This window comes from Vipera ursinii (assembly GCF_947247035.1).
Source record: "Vipera ursinii genome assembly, chromosome: W".
NCBI lineage: Eukaryota > Metazoa > Chordata > Lepidosauria > Squamata > Viperidae > Vipera > Vipera ursinii.
This window is the reverse complement of record NC_139522.1, coordinates 8,631,519-8,651,273: the sequence shown is the minus strand read 5'-3', so window position 1 is coordinate 8,651,273 and position 19,755 is coordinate 8,631,519. Positions and strand designations below refer to the sequence as shown.

Below are 19,755 nucleotides of genomic sequence, written 5' to 3'. Positions count from 1 at the left end.
TCCTCTCATCCAAGATTTGGTTGAGGAGGAGCGTGCGGACCTGGCTTGCATTACGGAGACCTGGTTGGGCCCAGAGGGTGGTGTCCCTCTGACTGAACTCTGCCCTCCAGGTTTCCGGGTGCTCTACCGGCCTCGGGCTCAGGGTAGGGGCGGGGGTGTGGCGGTGGTTGTGAGGGAGAACTTATGTCTGCGGGAGGCCACCGTTGTCCAGATATCCGGGTGTGAGTCACTCCTGAGATGTGGCCCTAGGGCTCAGTTGGGCTTGCTGCTGGTGTACCTTTCGCCCAGTCGCGTAGCAGCAGCCCTGCCTGAACCTCTTGATATCCTCTCGGGTTTGGTGATTGAGTTCCCCAAACTTATGATTTTGGGGGACTTTAATCTACCATCCCTGGGGGGATCATCAGAGTTGGCTCGGGAGTTCATGGCTTCCATGACGGCCATGACCTGATGCAAGTAATTCAGGACCCGACTCATGGGGGGGGTCACACGCTCGATTTTGTTTTTCTATCTGGACGGTGGTTAGATGATCTGGGTGGGGGTTCTCCAATTATTATGCCCCTGTCATGGACCAATCATCATCTCCTGCGGCTGGCCTTCCGTTTCGCCACCCCCCGTCGTGGGGCCACGGAACCGACAAGATGGTTCCGCCCCAGGCGCCTAATGGACCCTGAGCGGTTTCAGGTGGAGCTTGGGTCCCCGCCTGCCGCCTTCGGTCACAACCCGGCCGATGCCTTGGTGGAAGCCTGGGAAAGGGCAGCCATGGAGGCACTCGACCGCGTTGTACCCATGCGGCCCCTGACCCGGCGCAGATCCCAGTGGGCTCCATGGTTTTCCGTGGAGCTCCGGGAGATGAAGCGTCGGAGACGGGGCCTAGAGAGCTGTTGGAGATCCAGCCGGTCTGAATCCGACCGATTGCGACTAAGGTCCTCTACGAGGTCTTATCTCGTGGCGATGAGGGCGGCAAAGTCTAATTACTTTGCTGCCCTCATCGCGTCTGCAGATAATCGTCCGGCCGCCCTGTTCAGGGTGACCCGCTCCCTTCTTAATCAGGAGGTGAGGGAGGAGCCCTTGCAGGGTCGTGCCGAGGAGTTTAGCCAACATCTGGTGGACAAAATGGCTCGGATTTGGGCCGGTCTGGACTCCGACTGGGCAGAGTCTGACGGAGGTGACACGAGCAGTCCTGGTGATGTTATCTGGGAAGAGTTCGACCCTGTGACTCCGGAAGATGTGGACAGGATCATGGGGAAGCTGAGCTCCACCACGTGTTTATTGGACCCGTGCCCCTCCTGGCTGGTCTGTGCGGCTCGGGAGGGGACACGAGGCTGGCTCCAGGCAGTGATAACTGCTTCTCTGAGTGAGGGTAGCTTTCCTGCCGCCTTGAAGGAGGCGGTGGTGCGGCCCCTCCTCAAGAAGCCTGCCCTGGACCCGGCTATTTTGAATAACTATCGTCCGGTCTCCAACCTTCACTTTCTTGCGAAGGTTGTTGAGAGTGTGGTGGCGCATCAGCTCCGTCTGTTCCTGGAGGAAGCTGATTATCTGGACCCGTACCAATCAGGCTTTAGGCCCGGGTACAGCACGGAGATGGCATTGGTCGCGCTGGTGAATGATCTCTGGCGGGCTCGGGACAGGGGTTGTTCCTCTGTCCTAGTCCTATTAGATCTCTCAGCGGCTTTTGATACCATCGACCATGGTATCTTACTGCAGTGTCTCAGGGGGTTGGGAGTGGGGGGGCACTGTTCTCCAGTGGTTCTCCTCCTACCTCCTGGGACGTTCGCAGTCGGTGCTGACAGGAGGGCAGAGGTCGGCCTCGAGGCCTCTCGTTTGTGGAGTTCCTCAGGGGTCGGTCCTCTGGCCTCTCCTGTTCAACATCTGTATGAAGCCGCTGGGTGAGATCATTCATGGTTTTGGAGTGGGGTATCATCAGTACACCAATGAGACTTGGTGGAGCAGTAGGCTGATGCCTCCTTAAGTAACACCAGCTGCCTGCAATTAGTGCAGGTTCGCATCCCACCAGGCTCAAGGTTGACTCAGCCTTCCATCCTTCCGAGGTAGGTAAAATGAGGACCCAGATTGTTGGGGGCAATTAAGCTGACTTTGTAATAATGCCGCTTGGGGGTGTGTGTGAAAGCCCTAACAAGCAGGCATATACATAGAATGAAGGCTACTGCTAAGCTTGTAAGCCGCCCTGAGTCTTCGGAGAAGGGCGGGATATAAATGGAATAAAAATAAAAATAAATAAATAAATAAATAAAAACACTGATGATACCCAGCTTTTCATCTCTACCCCAAACCACCCCAGTGATGCCCTCGATGTGATGTCCCGTTGCCTAGAGGCGGTTCGGGTCTGGATGGGGAGGAACAGGCTTCGGCTCAATCCCAACAAGACCGAGTGGTTGTACGTTCCGGCATCTCAGGAAATTCGGTCCATTCCATCTTTAACCATCGGGGGTGAGGTGTTTCCCTCGTAGATAGGGCTCGCAACTTGGGTGTCCTCCTGGACTCATAGCTCAGTTTGGAAGACCATGTAGGAGCTGTGACCAGGGGGGCTTTTGCCCAGGTTCGCCTGGTGTGCCAGTTGCGACCCTATCTGGACCGGGATCCCCTGCGTCCAGTCACTCATGCGCTCGTGACCTCTCGTATAGACTACTGCAATGCTCTGTACATGGGGCTGCCCTTGAGGACCACTCGGAGGCTTCAGCTGGTGCAGAATGCGGCCGCGCGAGTTGTGATGGGGGTCTCCCGATACTCCCATGTAACACCTCTTCTCCGCGAGCTGCATTGGCTTCCAGTTGCCCTCCGGGTGAGATTCAAGGTGCTGGTGATTACCTATAAAGCCCTAAATGGCATGGGTCCGGATTACTTATGGGAGCACCTGCTGCCGGCATCATCTTCCCTTCGTCCTGTGCGCTCCCACAGAGAGGGCCTCCTCAGGGTGCCGTCGGTCAGAGAGTGTCGGCTTGCGGCCCCCAGGGGGAGAGCATTCTCTGTGGGCATGCAAGCCCTTTGGAATCAATTACCGGTTGAGCTCCGGGTGGCTCCCGACCTTCGGTCTTTCTGCCGGGATCTGAAAACCTATTTATTTGAACAGGCCGGCCTGGTTTAAGGGTTTGGGTTTTTTTAATTATTTATTGTTAGGGCTTCATTAATTTAATTTACTTTTAACTTTTGTAACTTTTGTAGTGCTTTTATTGCCCTGTACACTGCCCTGAGTCCTTCGGGAGAAGGGCGGTATAGAAATTCAATTAATAAATAAAATAAATAAATAATATTTTTAATAACGCAAATAAACCTGGTAGGTGGTTAGCTTATTTATTAAGGAAAAAACAAAGATCTCGTCATATAGATAAGATAGTTTATAAGGGTAAAGAAGTGTTTCAGCAAAATCTCATTAAAAAGGCCTTTGTCAAATTTTATTCTAAGCTGTATGCAAGGGATAAAAGTCAAGGTTTAGACGTAGATAGTTATTTGCAAGCAGTGAACATCCCGGTGCTCACACAAGAGCAACGGGATGAATCAATTGATAACCACTGAATAAATTATTTTAGTAATTAAACAATTAAAAGTAGGTCAGGCACCTGGGACAGATGGATTGACTGCTACTTATTATAAAAATTTACAACTAGAGATGGTGGAAACTTTAAAAGAATTGTTTAGAACAATTCAATCTGGAGGGGAGGTTCCTCCATCATGGAAAACAGCATTTATAACGTTGATTCCAAAGGAAGATCAAGATCCTATACAAACTAAAAATTATAGACCTATATCGTTGTTGAATACTGATTACAAGTTATTTGCAAAAATTTTAGCAAATAGATTGATGAAGGTTATGCAACAAATGATTCATATTGATCAAACAGGATTCATAAGCGGTAGGCAAATGAAAAATAATGTGAGACATATTGTAAATGTGTTAGAATATTTAGAAAGAAATAACCAAGTCCCTGCAGCGCTGATTTTTCTGGACGCTGAAAAAGCTTTCGATCAATTGGATTGGCAATGCTTATTTAAAGTGTTAGAGATGATGCAGTTTGGGGATAAGTTTTTACAACCTATCAGGGCTATATATCAAAAACAAACAGCACAAATAATAATTAATGGTAGCTTATCAGAAGCTTGTAAAATTGAAAAGGGTACAAGACAGGGATGTCCACTGTCGCCATTGTTGTTTGTTTTAACATTGGAAATATTATTGATTAAAATACGTGATTCAAAGAAAATAAAGGGAATTAAAATAAAAGATCAAGACTAGATTGCGAGCGTTTGCAGATGACTTGGTTAGTACGTTAAGTCAACCAATTCAATCAGTTATAGATTTAATGGAAATAATTTTACAATATGGACAAGTTTCTGGATTCAAGGTAAACAGACAAAAAACTAAGATATTGTCTAAAAATATGACTATAGAACAAAAGGTAGCCTTAGAAAAATTAACGGGATTTGAAATAGTTAAAAAGGTTAAATATTTGGGGGTACATCTTTCAGCTTCAAATACTAAATTATATAAGAATAATTATGAACTCTTATGGTCAAAAATACAAAAAGAGCTAGATATTTGGAGAAAATTACAACTGTCTTTATTGGGAAGAATTGCAGCTGTGAAAATGAATGTTTTACCTAAATTTTTATTTTTATTTCAAATGATACCTATACTTAAAAAAGATTCAAACTTGGAGGAATGGTAGAGAGGTATTAATAAATTTATTTGGGCAGGGAAGAGACCGAGAGTTAAATTTAAGATAATGCAAGATGTACGTGAAAGAGGTGGTCTCAAAGTGCCCAATCTTTAATTATATTATGAGGCGGCAGTATTATCGTCAATTAGTGATTGGTTTAATTTAACACAAAGGAGATTATTGAATATTGAAGGGTGTGATTTGTTATATGGTTGGCATGCTTATTTATTGTATGACAAAAAAGTGGACAAAGTTTTTAAAACACAAATATTAAGGTCTGCCATGTTGAGAGTTTGGAAAAAATATCGATATAAGTTGAATTATAAAATTCCTATTTGGGCAATACCTAAACATGCAATAGAAAATATAAATGTGGGATTTAAACATGATGTGATAACATATAAAGAAATTCTTAGATTGGAAAAGAATGAATGGCAATTGAAGTCTTTTATTATTCTAAAAGAAGGAAAAATAGTACAAACTTGGTTTCAGTATGGGCAGTTACAGGCCAGATGGAAAGAAGATCAGAAAATTGGTATTTCAATATCAGATGGGAATTTGATAAAGCAAATTAGAGATCAAAGTCAAGCGCATATAAGAAGGATATATAATGCATTGATAGAAATTGACTCAGAAGCGGAATTGGTTAAGGATTGTATGATAAAATGGGCCCAGAATTTTCAAGAACCAATAATAATGGACACTTGGGAGAAAATATGGGTTAGGAATGTTAAATTTACACAGGCACAAAACTTAAGGGAGAATTTTTATAAAATGTTTTATAGATGGCATCTGGCCCTCTTAATTTCTGGCAAATAAATGGGGAAGAAATGGAGGTAGTGACAGATTTTATTTTCCTGGGCTCCAAGATCACCGCAGATGGGGACTGCAGCCAAGAAATTAAAAGACGCTCCTGGGTCAGAAAGCCATGGCAAATCTAGACAGCACACTAAAAAGCAGAGACATCACCCTGTCAACAAAAGTGCGTATAGTCAAGGCTATGGTCTTCCTAGTTGCAATGTATGGCTGTGAAAATTGGACCATAAGAAAGGCTGAGCGCCAAAGAATTGAGCCCTTTGAACTATGGTGCTGGAGAAGACTCCTGCGAGTCCCTTGGACTGCAAGGCGATCAACCCTGACTGCTGTTTAGAAGGCCAGATCCTGAAATTGAAACTCAAATACTTTGGCCACCTAATAAGAAAGAAGAACTCACTGGAGAGGAGCCTAATGCTGGGAAAGATTGAGGGCAAGAGAAGAAGGGGACGACAGAGAATAAGGTGGCTGGATGGAGTCACTGAAGCAGTAGGTGTGAGCTTAAATGAACTCCAGAAGATGGTAGAGGACAGGAAGGCCTGGAGGAACGTCCATGGGGTCGTGATGGGTCGGACAGAACTTTGCAACTAACAACAACAATTCAATAACAGCCATCACCTTTGTTGGATCCATCTCGATGCCTTCGCTGGAAATTCTATAGCCTAAGTAATCCAAGCGCGTCTGATGAAATTCACATCTTGACAGTTTGATGTAGAGCTTAGCGTTTAGCAGTTTTTTCAGCACATCTCGCACTAAGCTTACATGCTCTGTCACAGTCTCTGTATAGATTAAGACGTCATCAAGATACACCAAAACACCTTTGTACAGGTGATCATGTAACACCTGGTTAATCAGCTGCAAGCAGCGGGGGCGCGATCCCAGATGTCGATATGGCCCTCCGTGCACACACCTGCTGCCATTCCCTATCGTCGTGGGGATTTGAAGCCCCACCCCCACAGTTCCAGAACCAGCCGCCTCTGACCCAAACCTCGTCCCACTGGGACCCGAAACCGGCCCAGACTGAGTGCTGGTTAATAATTCCCTCCCCTCCCTCACCCTGCCTAACCTATTAAAATAACCGGCTAAAAAGTGAATTAGAGGCCTTTTAATACGTCTCCGCTTGAGGCCCCTATCTAAGCCCAACCACCTCTCGGGGTCCCAACAATTGGGCCCGTCATTAAGGGGAGTGCAGGAAAGGGCGGCAGGTCAAACCCAGGAGAGAGAAACCCCCCTGAGGGCATACAAGTCGGCTCCAGAGTAGTGGAAGGGAACCATACAATAATTGAAAATGTCCGCATAGGGCTGATGTTAATAATGGGTAGATCGATGGTATTGATAGCATAAAGTCCGGTAGATGTATCACAGTCCAATTAATCCAACTCAGCTCTCACCTGGGTGGAACTCAGAAAAAGAAACCCCAACCGTCCTCTTACTACGGCTGAGGCATCTAGCCTGTCATGGACAAAGTGAGGAATCCCGGGGTAAACCTACCCCAACTGGTCTCTCACACCAGTGGGGTGGTTGATGAACAATCCAAGACCGTCCTCCCACCACGGTCCAGTCCCAGGTCCAATCCAGAATATTAATGGGAAGCACTAGCCCCCAACAGGGCATTAAAGCGTAATCCTGGCCGATCTTCGGGCCACAGTAATGCCTGCCAGCCAGCATAAGGAGAAGGGCCAGGCCCTGGCCGATCTTCAGGCTGCCGGCCATTACCGCCATTCCGGGGAGGGGGGCAAAGACATCCCCCCTACAAACACCGTACAACGGCCAGAAGGCATTTCCGTCCCCAAATCCAAGCATCTACCAGCAAATCCAGCAAATCCACAGCGGTAGGATAAAACCACGGCCAATTTCCAGGTTGGGAAGCCACCGCCGCCATTCAGGGGAGAGGGAGGGCTCCGCGCCGCTGAAACAGCGCCAGCCAGCTGATATAATTCCCAGCTCCAAACCGAGTCCCTGGATCGCTCGATCGTCGCTGCTGCTCCTCCGACGGGGCGGGGGGTCCATGGCGAAAAGATAGTAGAAGGAGCCTGTAGAACAAGCCCTGGCCGATTTCCAAGCCAGGAAGCCGCCACCGCCACTCGGGGAGAGGGAAGGCTTCGCGCCGCCGAAAGCAGCGGCCGCCAGCTGATATGAATCCCAGCTCCAGCCCGAGTCCTCGGATCACTTGATCGTCGCCGCCGCTCCTCCGACAAGCAGGGAGTGTTCACGGCGAGGAAAGCAGCAAAGGAAAACTGCAGGAACCGGAGAGAGCCCGCAGCAACCATCTGGGAGGCCCAGATGACAGGCCCGACCACAAACAATCTCTGAGCTGGTAGGGAGACGCCGCTATCCAAAGGGGGAGGGAAAGCCCAGTGCTGCCAAAAGCAGCACCTAGCAAGACGTCTCTGTATCCAACTCCCCCTTAAAGGAGTTGTTCACCGTATCATGCCCCAGTCGGGTCTCCCCAACCGACCCATGTAAAGCCCGTTGCGGAGCGCCCAGAGTTCAGCTTGCAGCCGCCGCCATCTTGGGCAAAAAAAACCAGTTTCCACAGTCTGTGTTGATTTGGGGAGCCATGTCATCTGCTGGTGTTGGTCCACTGTGCTTCATTAAGTCCAGGGTCAACACAGCCGTCTAGCAGGAGATTTTGGAGCACTTCATGCTTCCTTCCGCAGACGAGCTTTATGGGGATGCTGACTTCATTTTCCAGCAGGACTTGGCACCTGTCCACACTGCCAAAAGCACCAAAACCTGGTTCAATGACCGTGGGATTACTGTGCTTGATTGGCCAGCAAACTCGCCTGACCCGAACCCCATAGAGAATCTATGGGTCATTGCTAAGAGAAAGATGAGAGACATGAGACCGAACAATGCAGAAGAGCTGAAGGCCGCTATAGAAGCATCCTGGTCTTCCATAACACCTCAGCAGTGCCACAGGCTGATAGCTTCCATGCCACGCCGCATTGAGGCAGTAATTGCTGCAAAAGGGGCCCAAACCAAGTACTGAGTACCTATGCATGCTTATACTTTTCAGAGGTCCGATATTGTTCTATGTACATTCCTTGTTTTATTGATTGCATGTAATATTCTAATTTTCTGAGATTGTGGATTTGGGGTTTTCATGAGCTGTACATGAGCTGTACATCACAATTATGACAAATCACGGCTTGAACTATCTTGCTTTGCATGTAATGAGTCTATCTCATATATTACTTTCCCCTTTTAAGTTGCATTACTGAAATAAATGAACTTTTGCACGATATTCTAATTTTTCGAGTTTCACCTGTATATTATAGAATCTAGAATTTTATATACAAAAGATACTATTTTAATAATTGTTGAACAGATAAGACAAAAATATCTTTCTAGTAACTGGTGATTTGTTAAGATGAATACTAGACTTTAATGGTAAAACATAAGAATGTTTTGTAATGAACAATGTAAGTTTTGTAGACAAGAGAATTATTCTTTATTGAAATAGGGAAATGTGGGTTACCCAAAAATTAAGCTTTCTTTCATAAATTATAAGCTATTCTAGAATATTCTACTGCAATTAGATAAAATTTAAAAACAGGATATTGATATGTATTAGTGAAAATATATTGAAAATTTTGTTAATTGACTAGGTTACAACTAGAAATGAATTAACTTGACTATTTTGACTATGTGATAACTAACGGAATCAGAGAGGGAATCCTTGTTGCTGCAACCTGAACTATTTGCAGCTTGTTATTTGTTATTTTGACTACCCAACCACCATATTGCTTCACAAATACATGTATATGTAAATATTAAAAAATCAATAAAACTTGTATAAAAAAAGATACAGGAGGATCTGGACAGACTTGAACACTGGGCGCTATCTAACAAAATGAAATTCAACGGTGAAAAAAGTAAGGTTCTACATTTAGGCAAGAAAAACCAAATGTACAGGTATAGTGTAGGGGGTACCTTGCTCAATAGTAGTAACTGTGAGAGGGATCTCGGAGTCCTAGTGGACAATCACTTAAATATGAGCCAGCAGTGTGCTGCAGCTGCCAAAAAAACCAACACAGTGCTAGGCTGCATAAACAGAGGGATAGAATCAAGATCACATGAAGTATTAATACCACTTTACAATGCCTTGGTAAGGCCACACTTGGAATACTGCATCCAGTTTTGGTCACCACGATGTAAAAAAGATGTTGAGACTCTAGAAAGAGTACAGAGAAGAGCAACAAAGATGATTAGGGGACTGGAGACTAAAACATATAAGGAACGGCTGCTGGAATTGGGTATGTCTACTTTAATGAAGAGAAGGGTGAGGGGGGACATGATAGCAGTGTTCCAATATCTCAGGGGCTGCCACAAAGAAGAGGGACTCAAGCTATTCTTCAAAGTGCCCAAAGGCAGGACAAGAAGCAATGGATGGAAACTAATCAAGGAGAGAAGCAACCTAGAACTAAGGAGAAATTTCCTGACAGTTAGAACAACTAACCAGTGGAACAACCTGCCTCCAGAAGCTGTGAATGCTCCAACACTGGAAGTTTTTAAGAAGAGACTGGACAGCCATTTGTCCAAAATGGTATAGGGTTTCCTGCCTGAGCAGGGGGTTGGAGTAGATGGCCTCCAAGGTCCCTTCCAACTTTTTATTATTATTATTATTATTATTATTATTATTATTATTATTATTATTATTATTATTATTATTCCTGCTACCTCACCATATTGTTCTATTGTGGCCAGCAATTTCTTGCTTGTTTCCAGATGTTCTTCCAATATGAAGACCAAGTCATCCGCGAATGCCTGCAATTTATATTTTTCACCCTTTATCTCCAGTCCTTTAATCTCAGAGTCTTGTCTAATATTTCTGTTCAATACTTCCAAGGTTAATATAAATAGTAATGGGGAGGAAGAGCGCCGCCGGGCAGGCAGGCAGGTGTCTTGCTTGGCTGTGGCTTTGGGGATACTTTTCCAGTGCCATTGTAACTTTAAACAGTCACTAAGTGAACTGTTGTAAGTTGAGGACCACCTGTACTTCATCACTTTTTTCCTTTTTTTTTGGTTATCAGGTTTTTGACACCTTGCTAGGCGACTGGTGGTACTTGGATGTTGCCATATCCTAAAAGTGGTACAATGGGTGAAAAGGTTGAAAAGCCCTGCTCTATATTGTTAATTTTTTATTCATTTTGTCTAAGTCACTTCAACTCTTCATGATTTTTAGTTGCTGTAGCAGACTGGGCAGCGTTAGCATCATAGATTGCTTGTAGAATTGCTTGGGTGTCCTTCTGTTGGGTATCAATCTTCTTCTGTTGTAACATTGTAGTAATTGGTTTCTGATAGACTGGGCTTGCAGAAGTTGAAGCAGGGGTAGAGCCTTTTTTCCCAAGTTTGGATGAGTTAGAAGTGCTTATCTTTGTCTTCAAGTCATGTGGTGTCTGCCAAATGGCCAAATTTTGTAATCCAATAGGCTCCTAATAGTTAGTAGAAGAGAACCATCAAAGTAGTAAAAATAGTAAGAAGTAGGGGGATCCACAAAAAGAAAGATCCCCCCCCAAAAAAACAATGGAAGTGGAGCAAAGAGAGGGAAAAAAAGGAAAAGAAAAAGGAGACCAGACAAAAGTAAAAGGAGCAAAATAGGAGGTGTCTGGAAAAATAGTAGGGGAAAAGAAAAAGGTTACCCCCCAAAGAACATAAAAAATGAGAAAAATAAAAATAAAATAAAATAATGAAGAAGTCACACGAAAGAATAAAAGGAAAAGGTAAGAGTAAAAAGACAAAAAATAGAACTAAAAATGATAGAAGTAGGTGATAAAAATAAGTAAAATGTAGTAAAAATAAGTAAAATTGTCAAAATTGTAATCCAGGAAGTTACAGTATATTCAAAAATCAATAATAGGAATTCCAAGCTTCTCTATATTTATAATCTAAGGGAGTCAAATATCTTCAAAGACAAACTTGTTTAGGCAATAGTCTTATCTTGAAAAAGAAGAAACACACCAGGCAGGCCAAAAAGACCAAAGAGAGTCTTTGTCTTTTTTCCCCCCTGAAACAAAGTTTCCAAGGACCTTCAAAGGAATGTCTGGGCAAACAGCCAAGTTCCAGACATAGATAACTCCATTCATGGAGGGTGGATGTAATTTTCAGGTTTTGCCACTAGATGGCATTAACTATCCATTCCCACCCTGTTTGCATGGAAGAAAAAAAATATATAACTTTCAAGTTTAAAAGGTTTGAAAAATAAAAATAAAAAGTAAAAAAAAGTAAAAGTTATGATGGCTTTCAGGCAAAATGCCCAGTTTTATAAAAACAAAAGCTTCCCAAACGTTTATGCCACAGCCAGCCATGTAATAAAGTGAAGTTTTCACTTAGCCGGAAGCTTAAACCGCCATTTGTAATTCAGGAGGGTGGGGAATAAAAGGAAACAAATCCACCCACCTCCCTGTTACTAAGGGCTTCTTTTGTCTATTTCTTGTTTTTCATTCTAGGAAGTAAAGAAAACTTTAAGCCAGAAGGTCAAGATGATTTACGAGAAGTGCTTAAAAACACACTGGAGTTCTGCTTATCAAGGTAAGTATTTAATGGATATGATCTAGTTAAGCCTCCTGTTATTGCTATTAAGAGGATAGATTAAATGTTAATTAGGGTGGAATAAGTGATATAATGAATTATGAATGCCATAAACAATATGGCCTCTGGACTGCAAAGAAATTCATGATTGGGCAGGGATGTGTGTGTGTGTGTTTGTGTGTGTTAATTTTATAGCATGAAAATCTGAGGGGTGGGTGGGAAGGAATAATACAATAGCCAAGATTTTATTTTCCTTAATTAAATGTTTAATTTTCTTTTCTTGATTTCCTCAACTGAAACACAAAAGAAGGCAATTTTACAAGTTGCCTGCCATTTGCTAGGTGTTCCATGGGTTCTCTGTTGCAGTAAAGTTTGTTATTTCAGAGGTTTAGAAAAACTAATTGTTGAAAACAGATGCAAGTCAATTGTATGCTGTCCTCTTCACTAAAAAGGAATGTTTCAATACTGGTACCTTCTTTTGTTTATCATTAAATGTAAGGTGCCAAACCCTTGGAATTCTTGTATTGTACAGGTGAAACTCGAAAAATTAGAATATCGTGCAAAAGTTCATTTATTTCAGTAATGCAACTTAAAAGGGGAAACTAATATATGAGATAGGCTCATTACATGCAAAGCAAGATAGTTCAAGCCGTGATTTGTCATAATTGTGATGATTATGGCTTACAGCTCATGAAAACCCCAAATCCACAATCTCAGAAAATTATAATATTGTGAAAAGGTGCAATATTCTAGGCTCAAAGTGCCCCACTCTAATCAGCTAATTAAGCCATAACACCTGCAAAGGGTTCCTGAGCCTTTAAATGGTCTCTCAGTCTGTTTCAGTAGGAATCACAATCACAGGGAAGACTGCTGACCTGACAGTTGTGCAGAAAACCATCATTGACACCCTCCATAAGGAGGGAAAGCCTCAAAAGGTAATTGCAAAAGAGGTTGGATGTTCCCAAAGTGCTGTATCAAAGCACATTAATAGAAAGTTGTGTGGAAGAAAAAGGTGCACAAGCAGCAGGGATGACCGCAGCCTGGAGAGGATTGTCAGGAAAAGGCCATTCAAAAGTGTTGGGGACTTTCACAAGGAGTGGACTGAGGCTGGAGTCAGTGCATCAAAAGCCACCACACAGACGGATCCTGGACATGGGCTTCAAATGTCGTATTCCTCTTGTCAAGCCGCTCCTGAACAACAAACGTCAGAAGCGTCTTACCTGGGCTAAAGAAAAACAGACCTGGTCTGTTGCTCAGTGGTCCAAAGTCCTCTTTTCTGATGAGAGCAACTTTTGCATCTCATTTGGAAACCAAGGACCCAGAGTCTGGAGGAAGAATGGAGAGGCACACACTGCAAGATGCTTGAAGTCCAGTGTGAGGTTTCCACAGTCTGTGTTGATTTGGGGAGCCATGTCATCTGCTGGTGTTGGTCCACTGTGCTTCATTAAGTCCACGGTCAACGCAGCCGTCTACCAGGAGATTTTGGAGCACTTCATGCTTCCTTCCGCAGACGAGCTTTATGGGGATGCTGACTTCATTTTCCAGCAGGACTTGGCACCTGCTGTCAGAATCCATTTATATCACATTTCATAATTGTATAGGTAGAACAATGTGCTTATTCTGGGGATTCTGCCATCTCTCCGAGGGGGGGGAGAGGATGGTTACTTAAGGCGATCTTCAAACAACAGGGAACGTTTGAACTGGGGGAGGGAGGGGGACAGACAGATCTGGATTGCATCTTCATTTACAACTGAAAAGGAAAGCAATAACCATAAAACCAAGGAGAGTTCCCTTTCCCATGGAAGGGCCTGACACCTAAGCAAATGATGAGAGCCTGACCAAATGGATGAGGGGAGGGGCTGAAATGGGAATGCTTTATATAGGATTGAAATGTAACTTTGTTAGATTCCGTCTTGTATTGCCACAATCTATTCCATCCTAGTAAACATTTTCCTTTTGGACTAAACTTGCATCCAAGAGTTCTTATTTCCTAAGATGTGGATTGAGGTGGGTCCTGACACCTGCCCACACTGCCAAAAGCACCAAAACCTGGTTCAATGACCGTGGGATTACTGTGCTTGATTGGCCAGCAAACTTGCCTGACCTGAACCCCATAGAGAATCTATGGGGCATTGCCAAGAGAAAGATGAGAGACATGACACTGAACAATGCAGAAGAGCTGAAGGCCACTATTGAAGCATCCTGGTCTTCTATAACACCTCAGCAGTGCCACAGGCTGATAGCTTCCACGCCACGCCACACTGAGGCAGTAATTGCTGCAAAAGGGGCCCAAACCAAGTACTGAGTACATATGCGTGCTTATACTTTTCAGAGGTCCGATATTGTTCTATGTACACTCCTTGTTTTATTGATTGCATGTAATATTCTAATTTTCTGAGATTGTGGATTTGGGGTTTTCATGAGCTGTACGCCATAATCATCACAATTATGACAAATCACGGCTTGAACTATCTTGCTTTGCACGTAATGAGTCTATCTCATATATTAGTTTCCCCTTTTAAATTGCATTACTGAAATAAATGAACTTTTGCATGATATTCTAATTTTTTGAGTTTCACCTGTATATAGCAGTAATTTTCCAATACTCTTCATGTAACCTAGTTACTGGTTTACTCATTTAATATAAAGTTGTAGCTTTAAACAGAATTAGCTGAAGCAAATGTAACCCACCAGCCACCTTCATGGCTGGCCATAAGTTTGGTAGATTACTCAATTTAATGCTTTTTAAAAGCATCTCAAAAATGGGCTGCTTTTGGCTTTCTGTGTCAAATTGTACAAGAAAAGCAAGACTTTACAATCTAAGAGATGAGAAAACCAAGTTTGGTTGTAATTGTTTAATCTTACTAGAAACAAAGGCATTTTAAAGTAAAACCATGATTGTATCTTAATATTTAGGAATAAACCTGAAGGCCAGTGCAACACTATGAAGGTCAATGTATTAATTGCGCAGAGAATCAGTTTTGTAGTAATGTTTTTCTTTTTTCTTCAACAGAGAGAATCTTGCCAGTGACATGTACCTTATATCTCAGATGGACAGTGATCATTATGTGCCAATAATGACGGTAGCTAATCTTGATCATGTCAGGAAACTGAGCACAGATAGGGATTTGATTGTTGAAGTGCTGCGATGTAAGTAATGGCAAATCAGGTAATATACTCTCTCTGTGTGTGTATATATACATATACATACATACAAATATATATATATATATATATATATATATATATATATATATATATATATATATATATATATATATGATTTATTTGCTGCCCATCTCTCCTCAAGGTGACTCTGCGCTGCTTACATTAAAAGCAATAAAACCATAAAAATAAATATTTCTGATACAAATAAAAATACAAATTACAATTACAAAATGGGGAGGGAGCAAGATGTGAGGGGGGGAAGGTGGGATCTTATCTTAATCTATCAACCACTTCCAACACGATACTCCCCTGTTGGGGCCCCAGGCCAACTGGCAGAGCCAGGTCTTCAGACCCTTACAGAAGGTCAGAAGGGTGGAAGCAGATCTCACTGTTCAGGGGGTACAGTGTTCAAAGGGCAGGAGCCACAGCAGAAAAGGCTCTTCTCCTGGATCCTGCCAGCCAAACTTCCTTGACTGCAGCATGCCCCTTCTGCCAGCACAGTTGGGGCAGGCACGTCCCATTGAGGTGAGACAGTTCCTCAGGTAACCTGGACCCACGCCATGTAGGTCTTTAAAGGTGATAACCAACACCTTGCATTGCACTTGGAAGCAAACCAGCAGCCAGTGCAGCATGTGGAGCAGTGGTGCAACATGGGCCACTCTAGGGGCCCCAAGAACTGCCCACACCACTACACTCTGCACCAATTGTAGCTTCCAAATGCTCTTCAAGGGTAGCCCCATGTAGAGTGCATTGTAGTAGTCCAAGCATGAGATGACCAGGGTTTGAGTGACTGAGCGCAGGAATTTTTGCACCATTATTTAGAATTAAAGAGGGCTTAGATGAGATGGGTGAAGTTGAACCTCATTTTTTTCCGTTAAAAAGCAATGTGTGTTAAAATGGTAACACAATTTTTTTTGGGGGGACACCTTAACAAATAGAAGAATTAAGTCTGTCTATACAGGTAGTTCTCGACTCACAACCACAATTGGGACTGGAAAATTTGTTGTTAAGTGGTGTTTTCATTAAGCGAGGCAACATGTGACCGCACCCAAATTTACTACATTTTTGTCACAGTTGTTAAGCAAATCACCACAGTTAAGTGAAACATCATGTCATCATGATTTGTGACCATCCTTGCTGGCTTCCCATTGACTTTGCTTGTCAGAAGCTGGCTGGGAAGGTCGCAAATGGCAATCACGTGAACCCAGGATGCTGCAACTGTCGTAAATGCAAGCCGGTTGCCAAGTGCCCAGATTGTGATCACATGACTGTGGGGAAGTGATCACATGACTGTGTGACAACCAGTCAGAAGTCACTATTTTTCAATACCATTGTAACTTCAAATGGTTGCTAAACAAATGGTTATAAGTCAAGGACTACCTGTATATATTCACTAGACTGAGTCAGGCTTACGTAATATATATGTGCCTGCTGGGTCCTTCTTGTGAACTGTGTAGCTTGCAAACAGCTATCCTGAATAATGGCAGTTTTCGTGAATACAATGTGCATTGAGTGCCTTTCTTTGAGCCTATATGCACTCTCAAGAAAATGTGTGTTGGAGTTAGAAGGCCTTTTAAGGAGTTGGCAACAGGATAAACTGACTTCTTTGCACTCTGCCAGAACCTCCTACCATCAAATACATATTTTTGTGAGACTGCATGATTATGGCACAAGCCTAGGAAAAGGCAGACCTTTAAGGAGGTCTCCTCAGCCCCATCCAAGCCCGTTTTCCAAATCAGAACAGCTGCACATCACTGTTTAAAGTAGGAACCCTGGTGGTGCAGTGGTTAAAGTGCAGTATTGCAGGCAAACTCTGCCCACAACCTGGAGTTTGATCCTGACGGGGTTCATGGTTGACTCAGCCTTCCATCCTTCCGAGGTTGGTAAAATGAGGACCCAGATTGTTGGAGGCAATATGCAAAAACATTGTAAACTTCCCAGAGAGTGCTGTAAAGTGCTATGGGGTGTTATATAAGCCTAAATGATATTGCTGTTGCTAAATGCTAAAGTTTAGGCGTGGAGATAGAACAGTTAAGATAATTTCTACCTTAGGCATTGGGTATGTTTGATGGTATAGTGGCAGGGATGAGCCTATAGCATGAAAAGTCAAAGATATCTTCTTCCCTCCAGAAGCCCTCTGGATGATACACACCCTTACCCTGCCTTGGTGTAGTTGTTAGGTGGTGGCAGAAGTAACTACAGTCTTCCAGACAGATGTCTTTATCCCACATCCTCTCACTTAAACCAAGTGTGTCACAGAGCCTGGGAGCTCCCAACCTATAGTCAACAGATAAAACATTCAGCGGCAAAAGAAATAAAAATACCATGCGGCTCAATTCACAACACTATCTTAAAGGAATCTTCTATAAAATGTTACAAAGGAAAATGTAAGTTTGAGGCAGATCTCAGGAGATAAGACATTTATGACTAACATAAGAGACACTGCTGCACAGAGATCTCAGAATGTATTAAACATAGAATATCTGAACTTCCATAGTATAAAATATATATCAGAACCAATAAAGATCTGACTTGCACACAGGAAATAAAGAATAACCTTAGCTCACTGCTGAATAGACTTTTATCTTTGTCTACCCAAGTAACGGTACTTTTGGATCAAGTGGTTTCTTTCCTGGTTCAGTTTTACCTGTGTTTGCTTTTTCGTTTTCTGGAAATTCCAAATTTTAATTTGGATCCCATGAAGGGTAGTCTCAGACTTTTGTTTCTCTTTACAGGTAATCCCCGAGTTACGAGTGTTCACTTAACGCTCGTTCAAAGTTACGTGATGAGCGCCCCCTAGTGCTTACGAGCAAGTCCTGAAGTTACAAATATTGCAGCACCATGGCACTCATTCGCCCTTACGAACGACTTCAGTGGCACTGCAACATTCACCCTATTCCCCCCCCACTCCTCACAACTGCTTCCCCCTCCCTTCCTGCCGTGCCGGACTCACTTACCTTACAAAATTCCTCTCTGCTGCAGTTTCTTTCCCTTTGAAGGAGAGGAGAATCGGCTTGGAAATGTTTTTTGCACCGAGAATGGAAGTTTCTGGAGTCTGTGATCTTGCGCAAGTGTTTGAAGTTGTGCCAAATCACGGACATCAGAAACTTTCATTCTCTATGCAAAAGGTGCCTGTCTCCTGCTCCTGCCCCCAACTCCTTTCTGCCTGACAGCAAGCCTGAAGCCTTCAACTGAGGGATAAGGCCAGGCCCCTTGCACCCGCCTCCAGCCCACCGGAGCTCGCTGCACTGGGGGAGAAAGTGACCCCGTTGTCCCCAGAGCCTTCCTCCAAGTGGCCCAGAATGGAGGCTGGGGGAGGCTTCTGCATGCCTCCAGAGGCTGGATCCAGCCCTCAGAGGACTGCTCCAAGTTGCTGCCACCTGAAATGGAACTTCCAAGGGCTTGATCCAAGACTCGGAGGGGTTTTCCTAACTGTTTGCTCCAGGAATGGAGGTTGGGGGGGGGGACTTCTGCATGACTCCAAGGCTTGGATCAGGCCCTTGGAAGCTGCGTTCCAGGCGGCAGCAGCTTGGACCAGTCCTCCGAGGGCTGGATCCAGCCACCAGAGGCATGCAGAAGTCCGCCCAATCTCTGTTCCTGGCGCAAATGGCTAGGAAAACACCTCCGAGGGTTGGATCAGGCCCTTAGAAGTTCCATTCTTGGCAGCAGCAGCTTGGAGCAGTCCTGTGAGGGCTGGATCCAACCTCCGGAGGCATGTAGAAGTCCCCCCAAACCTCCGTTGCTGGTGCAAACGGCTAGGAAATCCTCATGTTCGCTTAACGAGCCGCGTGCATTTTAACGAGCAATGGAGTGATCTCGTACCTCGAACGAGATTCACTCTACGAGTTTTCTATTTACGAATGGAATGGGCAGGCTCCATTACACTCGTACCTCGAGTACTACCTGTATTACGGCACACTTTCTTCCTTTTACAGATAGTCCTCGAGGTACGTCCATAATTGAGTCTGCCCATTATAGTAGCATGTCACAGCAATCGTTAGGTGAAACGTGTCACCTAACGACCCCCCATCCCTGCTCTCCCCAATGAAATGTAAAACAAAGGTGCAGGTTGTTAAGTGGAGTGTGGGGTACCTCCTGGGTGGGGGAGGTGATTGGAGGTCTAGTACAGGCCCAGGTCCACTTGCCCTAGCCGTCCCAAGGCCTCGCCCACCCTCAAGATGCCCCATCCTCCACTTCCCACACCTTGGATCCCAACAGACCTTTTCCCACTCCCACCGGGTCCTTCCAGGCCTTAGGCCTGGTTCTCCCATGTTACACCTTTGCTCCGCGAGCTGTATTGGCTACCAGTTGTCTTCCGGGTGAGGTTCAAGGTCCTAGTCATGATCTTTAAGTCCTTACATGGCATGGGTCCGGGTTACCTCGGGGACCACCTGCTGCCGGCGTCAACTTCCCTCCGCCCAGTACGTGCCCACAGAGAGGGCCTCCTCAGGGTGCCTCCGGTCAGGGAATGTCGACTGGTGGCCCCCAGGGGGAGGGCCTTCTCTGTGGGCGCTCCGGCATTATGGAACCAACTGCCGGTTGAGCTCCGGATGGCATCAGACCTCCG

General features: G+C 44.4%; 1 protein-coding gene across 1 annotated transcript in view; it reads left to right on the top strand.

Moving 5' to 3' along the window:
• The window catches only part of LOC310648205 (la-related protein 4B-like), a 138,677-nt gene that overhangs the window by 64,640 nt on the left and 54,282 nt on the right, over nucleotides 1-19,755 (top strand). Inside the window, 2 exon segments of the mRNA XM_083375955.1 lie at nucleotides 11,939-12,020; nucleotides 15,034-15,170. Coding sequence (XP_083232081.1) covers nucleotides 11,939-12,020; nucleotides 15,034-15,170 — 219 coding nt within the window.